This window comes from Salvelinus fontinalis, chromosome 3 (genome assembly GCF_029448725.1).
Source record: "Salvelinus fontinalis isolate EN_2023a chromosome 3, ASM2944872v1, whole genome shotgun sequence".
Lineage (NCBI taxonomy): Eukaryota > Metazoa > Chordata > Actinopteri > Salmoniformes > Salmonidae > Salvelinus > Salvelinus fontinalis.
The window spans coordinates 19,842,896-19,864,039 of record NC_074667.1 but is presented as its reverse complement, the minus strand read 5'-3'; the positions used below and the strand labels follow the sequence as shown (position 1 = coordinate 19,864,039).

At 43.1% G+C, this 21,144-nt stretch overlaps 1 protein-coding gene across 5 annotated transcripts in view; it reads right to left on the bottom strand.

Annotated features, from left to right (window-relative positions):
- Window positions 1–463: 463 nt before the first annotated feature.
- The window catches only part of LOC129840644 (solute carrier family 12 member 5-like), a 289,015-nt gene continuing 268,334 nt past the window's right edge, over window positions 464–21,144 (bottom strand). For 3 of the 5 annotated variants that reach the window (XM_055908662.1, XM_055908688.1, XM_055908697.1), the window contains exons 23-26: window positions 17,143–17,375; window positions 16,780–16,794; window positions 14,703–14,836; window positions 464–591 (exon numbers count right to left, since the gene is read on the bottom strand). In XM_055908662.1, the coding sequence (XP_055764637.1) occupies window positions 500–591; window positions 14,703–14,836; window positions 16,780–16,794; window positions 17,143–17,375 (474 nt within the window). In that variant the 3' untranslated portion in view covers window positions 464–499. The remainder of the gene's footprint in view (window positions 592–14,702; window positions 14,837–16,779; window positions 16,795–17,142; window positions 17,376–21,144) is intronic. The other 2 variants (XM_055908680.1, XM_055908671.1) reach the window with 2 other exon arrangements.

The window sequence follows — 21,144 nt, the reverse complement described above, 5'->3', positions numbered from 1 at the left end:
ACCAGTGGACTGACCAATAGGCAGCTATGAATAGCACAAAGGGTGTGGAACTGGACTGTGATGGCTACCTGCAATCAGCAGAGGGCAGTATTTCACGCTATTTCATTTCAGAGTACTGATTGATAATCTTGCTGGGTGAATTGGACTAAACCTTTCCTTTGTAGGTTATTTGGGCCACGGACAGGGGGAGGTGAAGTCTCTGAGCCATCTGCTCTAGATGATATGTGGTCTGGATATGAAGCTAAAAGAGGCTACCTCTGACATCTTAGAGAACCGGAAAAGGCTCTAAAGTGTGTGAGGTAATCTAAATAGCATCCTACTAGTCTGAATAGATTGTGTGTGTGAGAGTGTGTTTTAAGGCAAACAGAAGATAGCGTGAAGAGACGCAAGGTGAGATGGGGTATTGCTTGGGTGTGAGGGGAGTGTCTGACAGAAAAAAATGGAAGGGGGGGGGGGGGGGGGGATCAGGGACTTGGGGGGGGGGGGGGGGGCTGCTCTCTCAAGAGTAGATGGTGATGACCTCACGACCGCCACCGCGAACCAGGAGAACCCTGTTGAGACCTTCAGTCAGGACCTCCAGGAACTCCATGTCTGAGAGGGCGCAAAAGTTAAGGAAAACAACTAACTGGTGCACCTCTGTAGCGTTATGCTTACTTTTATTAGTAGCCAGATACTGACTTGTTTTAATATTTATTTTATTAAAATGTTTTACCCACCTCCAACAATTTTTTATAATCATTTCTCTCTTTATTATAAATAGTTTTTTAATGTATTTTTTTTTTGCAAGGTTCCGTCTCTTTTTTCTTTCTTAATTTAATCATAGGCATATAATACCATCGACAGTCGTTAGAAATAATCATCCCACATTGGGGAAGTGGGAGGTAAGGTTCATGTTCCACAAGACTACCCTGCACCCCTCTCCCAGAACACCCCCTCTTCAGCCCACTACCCCAGTGTGGTGGACACAAAAAAGAAAACGAAAACGAAAAAACGAAAAAAAGTCAGATACTTATTTGTATCGACACAGCTTCTATGGGCAGATAAGCTGTGCGAAGATGACTTAAGACATACTCTATTCTGTAAACTCCATGGGAGTGTTAACATGAGTAAAGCTATAGTATGTTCATTTACAGATCCTACAGAAAAATGCTGTGGAAGCCAGGGGGCTGATGCTGTTGTAGTCCATGTGGGGTCAAACAACATTAGTAGGGCTAGCTCGGAACTGCTGAAAATTGATTGTTTTTTAAACTGATTCTAGCTTAGAAAGTTTCTAAAAAAGCAGCCAATTATTTCAGGCCAGGTACCATCGTTGGACCGCGGCTGTGAAAGATTCAGCAGGCTACTGGCATTACACACCTGGCTAAAAGATTACTGTAGCTTTGTTGGTGTTACCCTTTCTACGAGCTTATAATATAAACTACACCACGAAAGGTACTGTTTACTTGACTTTAATCATATCAGGACATGTAACAGCAGTTTACAGCACTTTTTGTTCATCTTTCTTCCTCTCCCCAATTCACTTAAACTATATTTCTTTATTTCCCATGGGCTTCACCTGAGTACCCCCTAGTGGCTGGAATACACCTGTATTAAGCCCCTTACATTGGCATAACTTTTAGAGATAACTTTGTCACCTTCTGGAAACAGAAGACGCTTTACAGGAATGACCGAGTCCATCCAAATCATCTTGGCTCCTGGACAATGACTTATCAATGAACCAAGCCCTGCTCAGATAATCCCTACCATTGTGTCTCTGAGTTGTCGTAGTGCTGCAGCAAATGTACATTGTCCCATGAGCGTTGGAAGTCATAATATAAGTAACCTAATTTATGTCCCTCTAAGTCCCCGAATGCCTCTGTCAATCCTATAGCTATTGTATGCAGTAATCATATGTCTATGAACCAGAGTTAAACTATTATCACTGAGGCAGTGTGCCCTAGTAGGACGTTCACTGTGTGCAGCTCACCCTGCACTATCAGCTCAAATATAAATATCACTTTCATATCTACTTCTGATAAGCTGCTCAGTAAAACAATCAAGCATCACAGCAAAATTCTAAAAATAGCCGACATTAACATCCTGTATGTAGCCTAAGAAACAAGGTCCATGAAATCGACAACTTGCTAGTAACAGACGACATTCATATACTGATCTCTGAAACTCACTTAGATAATACCTTTGATGGTATAGTGGTAGGAATACATAGTTATAACATGCAAACAGAAATGCTAACGGGGGGTGGTGTTGTGGTTTATATTCCAGTTAAGCGTAGAGAGGATCTCATGTCAAATACTGTTGAAGTAATATGGATACAGGTTCATCTGCCCCACATAAAGCTCATTCTTGTAGGAAGCTGCTATAGACCACCAAGTGCTAACAGTCAGTATCTGGATAATATGTGTGAAATGCTTGATAATGTATGTGATATCAACAGAGAGGTATAGAGGGCTTGCAGTTGCATCACAAATCCCCTAGCAACCGCACAAGGCTTCATGTTGGAAGATCAGTCAGTCTGGGGAAAGTCCTCCAATTGTCCACATTTTGCTTCCAGATTGCCCATTATTTAATTTTTTTCGAAGGATCCAGAAAACAGAGGCAGTGGGAGAACCTATTCAAGTAAAAACATATATTTTGAAAATGATAGCTATAGGAAATTTGTGTGCAGGCTAACTCAAATGAGCTGCTAACATAATGTTTGCTAGCTAGCTAGCTACAGTAGCTAACTAACTTTACATACTGTATAGCTAGCCAAGTGAATTAAATATCACCAGTTAGCTAACTTCATATTAGCTAGTTAGCTACCTATCTTGATATAATGTATTTATTGTTATAACTTGAAATGCATTTGTAGCTAGCTTGCTACAGTAACAGCCATGGAAGAGGGTGAAAGGATTAGCTAGCAGTTCCAGCTGTCGGAATGGAGAGTAGGCTACTCTGGATATGGCAGGTACCTTTGTGGGAAGATATTACTAAAAGATTCTCTAGTTCCAGTCCTTAGCGAGATAAACTGAGGACAGAGATATATAGTAACATAATATTCAATGCTGTCTAATTTGAGAATAATGCTGCCTTTTTACTTTGATGTTTTTCTGCCCTCAGATACAGAGCTGTGTAACCCTGTCTGCAGATGAGGTCCCAATGAATGTCGCAAGAGAATAAGGGTAAATCCTTGTATACCAAGAATTATGTGTACCTATGTTAGCACATTTTGTAAACAAAAATACAGTTTAAAAGTCAATGTACTGTATAAACCTATTACAACTGGAGCAGGCCAACCCAGCTGGGTGTGCAGTCTTCTGTTCCAGCCCAGCACTAGCACACCTGATTGAATTTATCAAACCTAATTAGTTGATAATCAAGTGTGCTATTGCTTGGCTGGAACAGAAGTCTGCTCACCCAGTAGATCAGGGATCAGTAGAGTGAGGTTAACCTTTTTTTGTTCAAATTAAATTATGTTTTAGTAATAGCCCACTTGTAACTAAGATGTCTAACCTTCAGATATGAGTTAGACTACTTGTTCACTTTGAAATGATATAAAATTGTGTTGATTCTGAAGTGTTTACTTATTTTAATTGTAAACTATTTTTCAAGGTGAAATTGTGTCAATTTTGATTAAAATCACATCTCACAATCCTGCAATAAAAGAGGGTAAGGGAATCTAGCTCTAATTTGTCTGTTATTTTTCTTAAATGAACATTACCTACATTTTTGTTCAGTTGTAAGCTCTCCAATTAGTTTTATTTGATTGTCACTCTTTTATCAGGATATCAGCCATGTGAACCCATTTTGCAGCTGATAACGGCATGCAACGCCAATGCAGCCATACGCCTACAGCAGTGGTTCCCAACTCCAGTCATTGAGTACCCCCCACAGCACATTTTTGTTGCAGCCCCAGACAAACATAGCTGACTCAACTCATTGAGGGCCTGATGATTAGTTGACAAGTTGAATCAGGTGTGCTTTTCTGGGATAACAATAAAACTCTGTACTGTTGGGGAGACTTGAGGAACGGAGTTGGGAACCACTGGACTACAGTATGATGGCATTAGCCCAGCGTTTCCCAAACTCAGTCCTCCGGACCAAAAGGAGTGCACGTTTATTTTTCTCCCTAACACTACACAGCTGATTAAAATTATTTGAAGCTTGATGATTAGATTATTATTTGAATCAGATCAGATGTGTAGTGCTAGGTTAAAAACCAAAACGTGCACCCCTTGGAGTCCCGAGGACCGAGTTTGGGAAACCCTGCGATTAGCCATATGGGCATTTGCAATTCATCCTTGACATTGTGCATCTGAAGCAGAGAATAGCTTAACTCACATACTGTTTATATGTTCTCAATTTTATAAACGATACCAATAGACAATGTGTATGAGGCTAATCATTATACTAGATCAGTGGTACTCACTGTGCAGCCCGCAGGCCGAGCTCTTAATTTGCGTCTCACAGTGATTTTCCTATTTTCCTTCCATAATACATAACAATGATACAATTTCAATTCAATGTTTTTAATGCAGGCCTGAATCACTTCATTGAATATGTGTATTGTTCACTGGACGGCAGATAGATGGCAGTATAGTGCAGCTGTTGAAGAGAAAGGCCGAAATAGAATGCAACTGCTCAGTTACAGCGACCGACACATATCAGTTTGCTACTAGCTATTTTTGCAGTCTGGTCGACATGGATCGTTTTATTGTAAAAAAGAAACGTAAATCTATTGACAATGAAAATGTAGGGGAAGAGCTGGAGAACAAGCTGTGAACGAGCAACCACCGGAGAACCAGGAAAATCAGGAAGATGGTGGTGGGGAAATGCAGATAGCTAACATAGCTAGCGTGGCTAAATTGGCTCTGGTGGCGAAGAGAAGGATACGGTCGATTCAAGAAGAACACAGAAAGTTCCAAGAGAAATGGACAGGCAAGTTTTTTTTTGTACTTGATGGGACTAGCTCACTTTGTCTTATTTGCCAGAAGGCAGTCAATTGTTTTAAACGAGCAAATTGAGAGCGACATTTCCAGTCACACCATGCCCACTTTGAAAAAACATATCCACCACAAAGCAACCTCAGAAACAACAAAATAGCGCAACTTAAAGGACAGCTCAAAGGACAACAACAAATGGACAGATCTAGCACTGTTGCAGAGAAAATTATGTGTTTGGGTCCGCTTACCTCAAAAACGAGTCATTCAGAGAGGAACTTATGTTTACTGCCCCTTCAAGGACAAACACAAGGAGAGGATACTCTGAAAGCCCTATTTTTTGCTGATAATAATATTAACTTGTCAAATCTGGCTTCTGTGTGCACTGACGGCACCCCAAACATGCGAGGGAAGGAGAAGGGACTCATAGACCTGATGAGAAAGAGAATGTTTAATAAAACAACAAACATGAAACAAGACAGCTTAACAGTGGCGAGATAGCATGAAAACAGGGAAACAATACTGACTAAGGAATGAACATAAGGGTGGGACATATAAAGGGTAGGTAATGAGGAAGGTAATGGAGTCTAGGTGTGAATCATGATGATCTGCAGGTGTGCGTAATGAAGGATGCCAGGTGTGCGTAATGATGAATCCCAGGACCGGTGGTTAGTATTCTGGCGACATTGCGCGCCGGAGGGGAGGAGCAGACGTGACAGTACCCCTCCTCTGATGTGCGGCTCCTGCCGCAGGATGACGCCGACCAGGGTGGCGACCCCGAGGAAGTGGAAAGCATGGATGTTGGGATCCAGAATGTCCTCCAACGGAACCCAACACCGCTCCTCTAGGCCATACCCCTCCCAGTCCACCAGATACTGGAGTTGACCCCCACGACGCAGTGAGTCCAGTACGGATCTGACAGCATACGCCGGACTCCCCTCGACATCCAGGGGAGGTGGTCGGGTGTCGTGGGGGACAACATCAGCTAGGGGACCAGGAACCACCGGCCTGAGAGAAGGGAGACATGAAATGAGGATGAGATACGATAGTGACTAGGCAACTCTATCCTATACGTCACCTCATTGACCCTACGGAGAACCTTGAACGGCCCCACAAACCGGGGGCTCAGTTTCTTGCAGGGCAGGTGGAGTGGGATGTTGCTGGTAGAGAGCCAGATGCGATCCCCAGGGTGGAACACAGGGGTCTCACTGTGGTGGCGGTCTGCCTGTTCCTTTTGACGATGGACGGCACGCTGGAGTCTAACATGCGCATCACTCCACACTTCTGCGCGTGCGGAACCACTGATGAATTGCAGGAGCTTCAGTTTGGAGGCCAGGGCCGGCTGAAAACCCAGAACACACTGGAAGGGGATCAACCCAGTGGAAGAGAGACGCAGCGAGTTCTGGGCGTACTCTGCCCATGGAAAGACTCATTCCCACGCACCCTATTGGTCCTGAGAGTGACTCCTCAGGAACCTCCCCAGCTCCTGGTTCATCCTCTCCATGGTAACCCGGAAGTGAGGCTGACCGTGACCCAGAGCTTCTCCATGAAGGCCCTCCATACTCGTGATGTGAATTGGGGGCCACGGTTGGAAACGATGTCCTCCGGAAGGCCATAATGCCGGAAGACCTACTGTAAGAGTGCCTCAGCGAGCTGGAGAGCAGTGGGGGGACCAGGAAGAGGGATTAAACGTCATGACTTAGAAAATCTATCCACTACTACCAGAATGATGGTGAAACCGTCAGAGCGGAGATCAGTTACAAAGTCGATGGATAGATGAGACCAGGGTCGCTGAGGCACGGGAAGCGGCAAGAGCTTTCCCGCTGGTGCATTCCAGGGGGACTTGGTTGGGCACATACGGAACAGGAGTTGACATAACGAGTTACATCCTGCGCCAAGGTGGGCCACCAGTACTTCTCAGTGATGGAGTGGATAGTGCGAGAAATACCTGGATGTCCAGTGACGACAGCTGTGTGTGCCCAGGTCAGCAGCTGATCCCTTATCCTTGTGGGAACATAGATGCGCTCAGGAGGACAGTTCAGGAGTGCGGGCTCCCTCTCTGAAGCCTGGCGGATCTCCACATCTACGTCCCAGGCCACTGGACCTACAACTCGGGAGGATGGGATTATAGGGGCACTCTAGACTGGTCAAGAGCCATGTGTCCTCCGAAACACGACCCAACCACAATGCCCACTTAACCCAGAAGCCAGCCACACCAATGTGTCGGATGAAACACAATACACCTGGCGCCGTGTCAGCATGCATGCGCCTGTCCCGCCACAGGAGTCTCTAGAGCGTGATGAGACAAGGACATCCCTGCCAGCCAAACCCTCCCCTAACCCGTACGACGCTGGGCCAATTGTACGTCGCCCCATGAGTCTCCCGGTCGCGGCCGGCTGTGACAGTGCCTGGAATCTAACCAGGATTTCTAGTGGCACAGCTAGCAACTTCTATGTAGTGCCTTAGACCACTGTGCTACTCGGGAGGCCGGATATTGCTCCTAATTGCCATCTCTTCAATCTAAGCCTGGGAAGCAAGAAGTCATTCCGTTACCCAAGAATAATAAAGCACCCTTTACTGGCTCAAATAGCTGACCAATCAGCCTGTTACCAACCCTTAGTAGAAAATTATGTTTGACCAGAAACAATGCTATTTTATAGGGCAGGGCATTCAACATGCATCGCACTTACATAAACGACTGAAAGAAGTTGATAATAAATATTGTGAGAGCTGTTTTGTTAGACTTCAGTGAGGCTTTTGACATTATCCATCATAGTATTCTGCTGACAAAAAAAGTATACAATGCATTCAGAAAGTATTCAGACCCCTTGACTTTTTTCACATTTAGTTACGCTACAGCCTTTTTCTAAAAGAGATTTTTTTTAAATCTCATAATTCTACACAAAATACCCCATAATGACAAAGCAAAAGCAGTTTTTTGAAATGCTTGCAAATGTATATATAAAAACCCTGAAATATCACATTTACATAAGTATTCAGACCCTTTACTCAGTACTTTGCTGAAGCACCTTTGGCAGCAATTACAGCCTAGAATCTTCTTGGTATAACTCTACAAGCTTGGCACACCTGTATTTGAGGAGTTCAATTATTTTTTTACAGATCCTCTTAAGCTCTGTCTGGTTGCATTTTGAGCATCGCTGCAAAGCTATTTTCAGGTCTCTCCAAAGATGTTTGATTGGGTTCAAGTCTGGGCTACTCAAGGACATTCAGAGACGTGTCACGAAGCCACTCCTGCGTTGCCTTGGCTGTATGCTTAGGGTTGCTGTCCTGTCGGAGGGTGAACCTTCTCCCCAGTCTGAGGTCCCAAGTACTTTGGAGCAGATTTTCTTCAAGGATCTTTCTGTACTTTGCTCCGTTCATCTTTGCCTCAATCCTGACTAGTCTCACAGTCCCTGTCGCTGAAAAACATCCCCACAGCATGATGCTGCCACCACCATGCTTCACCGTAGGGATGGTGCCGGGTTTCCTCCAGACGTGACGCTTGGCATTCAGGCCAAAGATGTCAATATTGGTTTCATCAGACCAGAGAATCTTGTTTCTCATGGTCTGAGTCCTTTATGAGCATTTTGGCAAACTCCAAGAGGGGTGTCATGTGCTTTTTACTGAGGAGTGGCTTCTGTCTGACCACTCTACCATAAAGGCCTGATTGGTGGAGTGCTGCAGAGATGGTTGTTCTTCTGGAAGTTTCTCCCATCTCCACAGAAGAACTCTGAAGCTCTGTTAGGGTGACCATCAGGTTCTTGGTCCTTCTCCCCCGATAGCACAGTTTGGCCGGGCGGCCAGCTCTAGGATGAGCCTTGGTGGTTCCAAACTACTTCCATTTAAGAATGATGGAGGCCACTGTGTTCTTGGGGACCTTCAATGCTGCAGACATTTTTTGGTACCCTTCCTCAGATCTGTGCCTCAACACAATCCTGGCTCAGAGCTCTACAGACAATTCCTTCGACCTCATGGCTTGGTTTTTTCTATGACATGCACTGTCAACTGTGGGACCTTATATAGACAGCCTTTCCAAATCATGTCCAATCAATATATCACAAGTGGACTCTAATCAAGTTGTAGAAACATCTCAAGTATGATCAATGGAAACAGGATGTACCTGAGCTCAATTTCGAGTTTCATAGCAAATGGCCTGAATTCTCTAAATAAGGTATTTCTGTTTAAAACATTTTATACATTTGAAAACATTTACTGTGGATTGAGAGTTCCCTGTCTAACAGAACACAGTGTTATTTAATGGTAGCCTCAACAACATTATCCAGGTAGAATCAGGCATTTCCCAGGGCAGCTGTCTAGGCCCCTTACTTTTTTCAATCTTTTCTAATGTAATGACCTGACACTGGCTCTGAGTAAAGCTATGTATCTGGATGACTCAATACTATACATGCCAGCTACTACATTGAGTGAAATCACTGCAATACTTAACAAACAGCTGCAGTCAGTGTCAGAATGAGTGGCAAGAAATAAGTTAGTCCTAAATATTTCTAAATCTAAATGGATTGTATTTGGGACAAATCATTAACTGAACCATAAATCTCAACTAATTATTGTAATGAATAATGTGGAAATTGAGTTGATGAGACTACTCTGCTTGGAGTAACCCTGGATTGTAAACTGTTATGGTCAAAACATATTGATGCAACAGTAGCTATGATGGGGAAAGGTCTGTCCATAATAAAGCGTTACTCTGCCTTCTTAACAACAATATAAACAAGGCAGGTCCTACGGGCCCGAGTTTTGTCACACCTGGACTACTGCTCAGTCAAGTGGTCAGGTGCAACAAAGAGGGAATTCAGAAAATTACAACTGGCCCAGAAGCACGGCAGCACAGCTGGTCCTTAAATGTAAACTTAAAGCTAACATTAATCATATGCATGTCAATCTCTTATGGCTCAATGTAGAGGAGAGATTGACTTCATCACTTCTTGTTTTTGTAAGAAGTATTGACATGTTGAATGCACCAAGCTGTCTGTTTAAACTACTAGAACACAGCTCAGACACCCATGCATATCCCATAAGACATGCTACCAGAGGTCTCTTCACCGCCCGCAAGTCCAGAACCGAGTATAGGAGGCGCACAATACTACATAGAGCCATGGCTACATGGAACTCTATTCCACATCAAGTAACTCATGCAAGCAGTAAAATCAGATTGAAATAACATAAAAACACACCTTATGGAACAACTCGGACTGTGAAGATTCACACACACAGGTACAAACAACCCTCTGAGGAGGGAGGGGAGGACCATCTTTCTCAATGAAATTTCATAAAAATAAAAATAATGAAAAATGAAAAAAAATTATCCTAAAAATATGTCACCAAATAATTGATAAAAAAACACTGTTTTGCAAATCAGGTCTGTAGTAACTTCAACAGCACTCTCTGGGGTAGCACTATGGTGTAACCGGAGGACAGCTAGCTTCCGTTTTCCTAGAAGGCTCGTTGGCCTCACCACCTTACATAGGGTACAGTGACCTGAAGAACATTGATTGTTCAGCTAAAAGGCATAACAAAAGCACAGAGCATATAAATGCCTGCATCAGATTCAAGCTTCTGGGAAAAAAACACATTGATCATGTGGACGAAGTTCTGCGTACTTAAACTGCGCAACACAATGAGAAAGTAGCGCCTCGATCACACCAACAGCATATTGGAACACCAGAAGTACATTCATGTCCAATGGAACGCTGCGTTTGCCTTGCAGCATTGCGTTGCAGCGGCAGTTGCAGTGGGATCTGTGTGGTGCATATGTTGGATTTATCGAACGTATGGGTCATACTGTATGCATAGCCTGACAGAAATGGTAGCTGTAGGTGAGTGTTGAACTTTTGTTGCACACATATCCATCTTATCGACAACACTGCATTTTTGGGCATGCAAGAATTGGCTTTTAGAGGACACAAAAGGGAAAGTTCCGCTATTAAGGCCAACCACAAGAAATTTGCAGAGGTAATTGCACATTACGATGTTTTACTTGATGAACATACGGGACGTCTTTTCTGGGATGTCGAAATTAAGAAATAATGATTTGATAGCTTCCATCGCATCAGCCATTAAAAGCGAGATTAAAGAGAGTAGTTTTTGATAACGTTAAGTATTTATAGTCCCTTTGTGTATCTGGAGAAAATGTAAATGTGATCAAATATGGTTTATATTCAAACTTGGGCTGCTAGGCTGCCAATCCAAAATTATTAACTGGAATTAATCAATGAACATAATATGGATAACAGAGTTCATGTTTTATTAGGCCTACAATTGCATAGGCCTGCATGAAGCAAACATGCATAAAGCAAGCTCAGCCCTGTGAGTTACGTATATTGTCTATCAGTTGTTGTCTCTGTGTCCGGGTAGATGAAATCCCCCTCTTAATCTAGTCTAAATATAATGAATATCTACAAGTATAAGGTGGCTGCAGCTGGACAGGGTTTTCAGGAGTTTTTTTCGGGAGTTTTTTAAAACCATGTGACCTGATTAGGAAAAATGGGACCAGTTTTTCCTAATCAGGTCATATGGTTTTAAAAAACTCATGAAAAATGCACTTTTATAATAAAAGTTTTACATGCATAATCGCATTTGCGGTCACTTTCGATAATGATGTTTTCCCTCTAATGGAACATTCGCGCTTATAGCCTACTGCCGTGTGCGCACTGCTGCATTTATGAAGAAATAGCCCAATAGTTTATCACATTTTAAGCTAAACATTCTAATCGGTTGCGTCAGCCTCATTGCGTAAGTAAATATTTTTGGGGGGGATGCTAGTGGATGTATTAATTTGGGATCTATCGCATCCCACAACTGTCCCATACTATGTTGGAATATTTACTTCTCACACAGATTAGAATAGGTCAACTTTTGTACTATGGGGGATAGTAGATTGACATAGGCTAGTTATTTTGCTGTTCGTTTGGCCCAATCATGTTGTTGGCTGACGAAAAGTTAAGGTGGAAGGTTCTTTCAATATCTTCAATATGCACCTCGGAATTAGATAAGGACGAATGCAGTTGCGTCCCCAAAGTGTCTGTCTTTACTTGTAGCCTGAGAAAGACCCGATCACGTGATGGAGAGCCATGTGAGTAAGAGGCGCTTCAGAGCACGGCCACTGGCCATAAAAGGCAGGGATTTTTTAGGGTGCGTTACAGCCACACAAAGGGGATGTCGCCGGGAAATTTGAGGCATTATCAAGTGCTTGTCAAATTGTGAATGAGAGACTGTTGAAGTGTGTACAGCCTACAAATCAAATCATCATTAGAGTCGCATCATGCAGCCTTCCAATGTATTAAACATTTTAACATATAGCCCAACCTAGTAGAACCCCTAAAGTTACCATAATACCTCTAAATTAAGTATATAGAAGTACCTATTTCTTTGGTAACCCCTCAACACAGAATAGCTGCATGTGCACACTCACTCAAATCATTTGGAGAAAATATCCTTTCTATTTTATTCAGCTTTGTTTAATTGGATTCTTCATACTATAAAATTATATAAAATAATGCCATGGAATTCTAACCAAATCTTGTCTGCTAAATGAACTAGTGTAGCCCACAGCCATATGGCATAGCCAGATCAGGACCTAACATAAGGACAACTCAGATTATGCTATTCTGTTCTTGTGAAATGGACTACATTTCCTTCATATCATGATTCTTTAGACCTGTCAAAAATAAATAATAGATTTATTGTGAAGGTGTAGGCTATATTATATGGATTTATTACATTTTTTTTTTTAAATGTAGATGTTCCAAAGGCCAAGAGTGTGGTAGACAAGAGATGCTAAATGTGTTTATGTTAATTGACGGGCAATTACCACGAGACCGACAGTTATATGCTTGAAAATAACCGGCTGGCACAGCCCTAGTCCCATCATAGTCCATATACAACTTTTTTATACGTGATTAATCACTGTCATACCTTATAGGATCCAGAGTTTTTCTGGTTAGGTTAACGATAAGGTAAAACTCTGGACCTCAGGGGGGAAAAATGGTCAGTTATTGTCAGGTATGTGGATGATCAGGGATGTATTCAGGAACGTTTCTTGGGCTACTTTAATGTGTCAACTTCATAGAGAAACTCGTTGCCCAAACCTACGATGGTGCAGCTGTAATGGAAAGTATCTGCTATCCTGTTCCCTGATTAAGAGGTGATGACCACTCCACTACCATTGTCAACTCTCTCCTGACTTGAACTGAAGTGTCACGACTTCCGCCGAAGTCGGTCCATCTCCTTGTTCGGGCGGCGTTCGGCGGTCGACGTCACTGGTCTTTTAGCCATTGCCGATCCACCTTTCATTTTCCATTTGTTTTGTCTTTGTTTACACACCTGGTTTCATTCCCCAATTACATGTTCATGTATTTAACCCTCCGTTTCCCCCATGTTTTTGTGCGTGATTGTTTCTATGTTCATTCGGTACGTTATGGCTGGTTTTCGACGGGTGCTGTTTACACCCGTGCGTAATTGATTACCGTTTATTGTTGGTCAAGTGTATGTTTACCTTGTGCCTTTATTTTGAGTAAAGTACGTTGCTCACTCATTCTGCTCTCCTGCGCCTGACTTCATGCACCAGCTACACCTACCTTCTGACATGTCTCATGGCCCCGCTCATCCACTGGCACATTGAATGTTTCCTCTCCAAGCACTGTGAGCACCCCTATCAATTTTCTCTGATTACTGTATGTAGCGTCAATCACACACACAAACACAATCACATTATTACACATCAATGATTTTACTCCTTGCTTGGACTAACTTTATTCTTAGCTCTTTTGCCTAACTGTCTCTGTTCATTCCGTGCCTATACTGTGGGTCTCCCATCCTCGTCAATGTTTCAAGTCACCAGCCTCCACTGAAACACACACATACAAACACACATAACATACACACTACACCTGGAGTGTGTGTTGGAGTATAGTGGCCGGAGGGCACACACTTAATGTGTGAAATCTGTTGTAAAATATATTTTAATGTTTACAAATTGTACTATAACGTATATGACTGTATTAATTTTTGTTGGACCCCAGGAAGAGTAGATGCTGCCTTGGCAGTGGCTAATGGGGGTCCATAATAAATACAAATACAAATAACTCCATACAGTGTGAAAATGGACGCCAAGTCCAACTTCAGACACTCTCTAATAACCACTCCGATTTCCACCATTCACCCTAACCCTCACCTAAACTCTAAACCTAACTTACACCAAGAATAATGTGGTTGTGCATCAGCAGTTTTTCTCTTGTTTTGTCAGTCTCTCAATTAGTTTATAATTAGCCACGTACATTTTTTGATTGGTACCCAGCAATCTAAAATTGGCCAAATACCAAACCGGCACACAGGACACGTGCCCAGGGGCCCTGAACTCCAGTTGCCCCCCATTGATTTTGTTAGTCATTCTCACTCAGATATCATATAAACATGTCATAAGTCATTGCAAAATGTGCAACATTTGGGAAATTAGCTTTAAAACTGCAAAAATGTCTCTCCACCCCAAGGCAAAATGAGTAGAATTGCATTCAATTTGTTATAAAATTGGGAAATTGCAGGAAATGAACTTTAAAATAAAAAATGTTCTCTCTGTCATCAAGATGGGGGGCCATTACATTTTTTTGCCGCAAGGTGGGGAGACCCCTAACCAAATCTTGCTTAGAGCCCCCAAAAGGCTAGAGCCGACCCTGTGCTTGCGATAATAAATGTTTGTCTGTTCTAACACGACCACCCTTGGAAGTTCCCTGAGAGTGAGAGAGAGCGATAGCGAAAGAAGGATACAGTTCTCATCGCCCGCTCGGTTTTTGGGCGGCCCGGGCATGTTAAGGAGCACCAGCTTGGCCTCTGAGGATTTCTTCACGATGACACCATTCAGCCTCAGTGCTGTGTGCATGCGTCTCACATTGGACTGGTTTCTGTTGGAATAAACAAGATGGCCGCTACTGAGCTCCAAACCATCATTTGTTCATAATGCAGTGTTATGTTTAGGCATTCAGTGAAACAAACTGTGAAACAAATACCCTTTCAGGCTACTAATTCACAAACAGCTAAAACAAATGGTCACTCTTTTACTCATTAATTCCTTCCCTCATGCAACCTTTGCTATGCTGACTTGGTCTTTGGAATCCTTGAGGAAATGTACAGTTGAAGTTGGAAGTTTACATACACCTTAGCCAAATAGTTTTTCACAATTCCTGACATTTAATCAGAGTAAAAATTCCCTGTTTAGGTCAGTTAGGATCCCCACTTTATTTTAAGAATGTGAAATGTCAGAATAATAGCAGACAGAACGATTTATTTCAGCTTTCATCACATTCCCAGTGGGCCAGAATTTACATACACTCAATTAGTATTTGGTAGCATTGCCTTTAAAATGTTCAACTTGGGTCAAACGATTCAGGTAGCCTTCCACAAGCTTCCCACAATAAGTTGGGTGAATTTTGGCCCATTCCTCCTGACAGAGCTGGTGTAACTGAGTCAGGTTTGTAGGCCTCCTTGCTCGCACACACACTTTTTCAGTTCTGCTCACAAATTTTCTATAGGATTGAGGTCAGGGCTTTGTGATGGCCACTCCAATACCTTGACATTGTTGTCCTTAAGCCATTTTGCCACAACTTTGGAAGTATGCTTGGGGGTCATTGTCCATTTGGAAGACCCATTTGCGACCAAGCTTTAACTTCCTGACTGATGTCTTGAGATGTTGCTTCAATATATCCACATAATGTTCCTGTCTCATGATGCCATCTATTTTGTGAAGTGCACCAGTCCCTCCTGCAGCAAAGCACCCCCACAACATGATGCTGCCTCCCCCGTGCTTCACGGTTGGGATGGTGTTCTTCGGCTTGCAAACCTCCCCCTTTTTCCTCCAAACATAACGATGGTCATTATGGCCAAACAGTTATATTTTTGTTTCATCAGACCAGAGGACATTTCTCCAAAAAGTACGATCTTTGTCCCCATGTGCAGTTGCAAACCATAGTCTGGCTTTTTTATTGCGGTTTTGGAGCAGTGGCTTTTTCCTTGCTGTGTGGCCTTTCAGGTTATGTCGAAATTGGACTCGTTTTACTCTTGATATCGATACACTTGTACCTGTTTCCTCCAGCATATTCACAAGGTCCTTTGCTGTTGTTCTGGGATTGATTTGCACTTTTCGCACCAAAGTACGTTCATCTCTAGGAGACAGAACGCGTCTCGTTCCTGAGCGGGATGATGGCTGCGTGGTGCCATGGTGTTTATACTTGCGTACTGTTGTTGGAAAAGATGAACGTGGTACCTTCAGGCGTTTGGAAATGTCTCCCAATGATGAACCAGACTTGTGGAGACCTACAATTTTTTTTCTGAGGTCTTGGCTGATTTCTTTTGATTTTCCCCATGATGTCAAGCAAAGAGGCACTGAGTTTGAAGGTAGGCCTTGAAATACATCCACAGGTATACCTCCAATTGACTCAAATTATGTCAATAAGCCTATCAGAAGCTTCTAAAGCCATGACATCATTTTCTGGAATTTTCCAAGCTGTTTCAAGGCACAGTCAACTTAGTGTATGTAATCTTCTGACCCACTGGAACTGTGATACAGTGAACTATAAGTGAAATTATCTGTCTGTAAACAATTGTTGGAAAAATTACTTGTGTCGTGCACAAAGTAGATGTCCTAACCGACTTGCCAAAACTATAGCTTGTTAAACGAGACATTTGTGGAGTGGTTGAAAAACAAGTTTTAATGACTCCAATCTAAGTGTATGTAAACTTCTGACTTCAACTGTATATATAAAACAAGACTTTCCACCCAAATTTTTTTTTCTCCCAGAACACTGTTTTATGTAAGCTCCACCAACATTTGAGCTACAGAAATACTTACAGGTTTTCCCACTCACTGCAGCATGACAAGGGAGAGAAACACAAGATTAAAGGTGAGAATGCAAACTGTCAAGTATTCAAAAAAGTGCTCAAAAAAGTGCTCTTTTTTTGAAAACTTGACTGCTGACATGGGATTGTATTTAGTGGATTAATGAACAAAATACTAAAATATAGTTTTGGAGTGAACTATCCCTTTATTAAGAGAACACCAATCAGAATGCTACTCTTCAAGAACTTTCGGTGCCAACATGGGAGTATACCAGCTATTTCTTAAGGTGAAAAGAGACTTTGTATACTATTGACAACGTTTACCACTCAGGTCTTCATCAGGGCCTATAAACCAGTTTTGCCAAAACACACTCACGGCTTCATGTTGAAGATGTCTTTGATGCCCTCCGGTGTGGAGGCGCCAGGCGGCTTGGCCAGCTCACCATCGGCCTTTTCCGTCCAGGTCATCTGGACCTGGGCAGACCCTGGGGTCTGGGCACCCCCTTCGGTGGCCGGGGTCAGGGTAGCCGGGTTGATGGGACTGGCTGGGGTGGTGCTGTCATGGATAAGCTGAACCTGAGAGGGGGGGGACACAGCGACAGAGACAGACTGAGATCACGAGACAGGGTGGGGAGAGACAAGGTGAGATGAGGCGAGGTGGAACAACAGAGTGAGTGTGAGGGTCAGAGGAGAGAGAGAGAGAGAGAGATTATCAAGAAGGCCTTGATGTTGGCGGTCAGTCATACAATTGGGCTGATTAAAAAGGTCTGAAAAGGAACTTTTGAATCAACGCATCTGTGGCCTACTCACCTTACTATGACTTTTCATCAACAAACAGAAATTCAAAGGCAGACTGACTTTTTCCCTAATGTTACACATATTAAAAACACAGGCCTGCAGTGCATTGTGCAGCTGTACAAAGAGACCTTCCCCACCTTCACCAGGATGTTAAAGGATGTTGCTGTTAGTGGCCTGTCCACCTCACCTCAAAGGAGCAGCAGACCAGCCACCAACTCCCTGAGACAAATCAGACGCTCCTAGACCTGCACCCGGTGGCCCTTCACAGAGACTGGAGAACAGCCAGCAACACTTGCCCCCCACACCACCCTCCACCAATTCTCTCCCAGGAACTGCATGCAGATACATTGAGCTATGCCCAAGCCGTATGCAGTAAAAGAGGCCCAACACAGAGTTTGGAGCATCGCCAGCCACACTGCCCTCCACACCACCATCTTCAATTCCCCCTAAAACCTCCCTCTCATGCTACCAGACCAGGCCCGCCTCAGCACAGCTCTACCAGACCTGGCCCATCACAGTACAACTCAACCAGATCCTGCCCATCACAGCACAGCACAGCACAGCACAACCAGACCCAGCCCATCACAGCACAGCTCTACTAGACCCGGCCCGCCTCAGCACAGCTCTACCGGACCTGACACATCACAGCACAGCACAGCTCTACCAAACCAGGCCCACCTCAACTCAGCCCAGTTCTACACAGCACTGACCATTACCATAGGGTCTGGCAAAACAATGTTGAGGTGGTGTGGACTACACCACATGATACAGTCCACACCATGTATCGTTCAAATCATCAGCCTACATATTCTGATAGTTTGGAACTTCGCCAGACACACTCTTCTCCACAACCCCCTCCTCATTTCCCCCCACAACCTCCCTCCCAGGCTAGTTTTGGTCACCATCCCTACTCCCATCCCCAGGACAGGCCTGGGACACTTCTGCCCCCATGGCAGCCCCAACCCTGCAACAGGAGCCACACCAAGACCTCCTGTGCACACCCAGAATGGAGCATTGGAAGCCACTCTGGTCCCCTGCAGCAGCTCCACTCCTTTGGCGGGTAGACTGAGCTCTGTCAACACTGTTCCACCAGTTCTCGCTCCAGCCCCTGCATCCAGCAATTTGGCGGAGGTCTGTCAAATGCTCAGTCTGCTTTGCTCTCACATGGTCGGACAGGGACCTTGGCAAAATCTCAGCTCACTCAACAAATAACTGCAGATGACCCTATGCCTGTTAGCTCTTATGGGAATTATCGTAATACGCCCTCTAACTTTACATTTCATAGGGGTCTTGGGCTAATGCACCTAAATGGTCACAAAAATGGACACAATTGACAATTGGGTACAGGACTCATGTCCTGACATTCTGGTTCTCCCGGAAACATGGTTAAATGGTTCTGTCTCTGATAAAGATATTGAAGTATATTATTATAATGTATTTAGATGTGACAGAGTACAGAAAGGAGGAGGAGTGGCCATATATGTCAAATCTAATTTCATGGCATCCCAATCTTAGAATATTTCTGTTCCCAAGAAATTTGAACTCCTGGTTGTAGATGTGTCCATAAACCAGAATATACATTTATTTGTTGCTGGGATTTACTCTGGTTCCACTCTGATTTAGCCACTTTCTGCTGTATTCCTGACCCTGAGTTGGCTTTAGAAAATGTATCTTCAATATTTATTCCTATGGCAGATAAACATGTCCCTTTTAAACAATTCAGAGTTAAAGATAGATCGAACTCTTTGTTTTCTTTTGAGTTATCTGAGCTCATTCAGATGAGAAATCAGGCCTGGGCCAAAGCAAGGAAAACTGACTCTGTATTGGACTGACAATCTTTCAGACAATTGAGAAACAGATGTACTATCTCGAATAACAAAGATAAATCAAGCTACTTTTTAAGCTCCATCTCTGACTCTGCTGGTCAGACTCTGCTGGTCAATTTTGGAAAACAGTAAATGCACTGAAACATACAAATTCCTCTTCTTCCCTGACTAAGCAAGTTCTGTCTGGTTTTAATTATTTATTTATTTTTTATCTCGGCAGGCTTTTTATTTGAGGAAAACAGTGGTGTAGTTGACCCTGGTCAGTCAATCTGCAAGCCTTCAGCTGACTCAATGGTTAACCCGTCAACTTCTAGTGAATCTTTTCATTTCAACAACTTACTATCTGTGATGTGCCTGATGCCTTGCTGAAAATTTATGTAAAAAATCCCCTGGAGCTGATATGGTCGATCTATTTTTGCTGCAGCTCTCTGCCCCCCTAAATGCTGAATCATTAACCCATATTTTTACCTCATGATTATATCTGGTACAATCCCCAAGGTTTGGAAGGCGGCCCATGTACTCCCCCTTCACAAAGGTGGTGACCCTTGTGACCTAAATAATTATCAGCCTATTTCTAAACCTTCTTGCTAAGCTAAACTATTAGAATCCTTGATTAATTCTCAGCTAAGATCTTTCTTATCTATGAAATATATTCTAAATGTGCATCAGTCAGGTTTTAGACCAAGTCATAGCACTATCTCTGCTGCATCCCTGGTCATAAAATATGTGGTTAACTGTATGGATAAAAGGCAACATTGTGCTGCCCCCTTCATTGACCTGTCAAAGGCTTTCGATACTGTTGATCACTCACTGCTAATTCAGAGGCTTTCCTAAATTGGCCTAGACCAGGCTGCATGCAACTGGTTTAAAAATGACTTGACATGTAGAACTCAATGTAAGGGAAAGGGGGATACCTAGTCAGTTGTACAACTGAATGCATTCAACTGAAATGTGTCTTCCGCATTTAACCCAACCCCTCTGAATCAGAGAGTTGCGGAGGGCTGCCTTTATCGACATAAACGTCTTCGGCGCCCGGGGAAGAGTGGGTTAACTTCCTTGCTCAGGGGCAGATGACAGATTTTTACCTTGTCAGCTCGGGGATTCGATCCAGCAACCTCTAACCAGCCCAACGCTCTAACCACTATGTACCATCTACTGATGGTGTTATATACAGTTTCCTGGATATTACGAAAGGTGTCCCACAGAGGTCGATTCTGGGTTCTGTTCTTTTTACTGTTTACATTAATAATATCGACTTGTATGTCAATTGTTTTTTACCTGCGCTTGTATGCCGATGATACTGTTGTGTATAATATTGCCCCCACGGTTGACCAGGCTCTATCTGAACTACAGCCTGCCTTCATTCTATTACAGAATAGACTGTTATACTTTATTGACCTGAAATTAACACTGAATGCAGGTAAAACTAAGTATATGTTGTTCTCTACGCATAAAAATAACTGATGATTTAAGCATATGTACTTTGGATGGTGTCCATATTGATCGTGTCCCTGCTACAAATATCTTGGCATCTGGATAGATGAAAAGCTGTCTTTTAAAAAGCATATCGATGTGTTAGTTAGGAAGCTGAGAATCAAACTGGTCTTCTCTATAGAAATAGGTCCTGCGTCTTGCGAAATAGTAGAAAGCAGATTATTCAGTCGACGTTTCTAGATATATATGAATGCAGATGCCACTTCATGAAAGCCTTTTGATGCAGTTTATCATAGCGCACTGTGCTTTATTACGGGCGA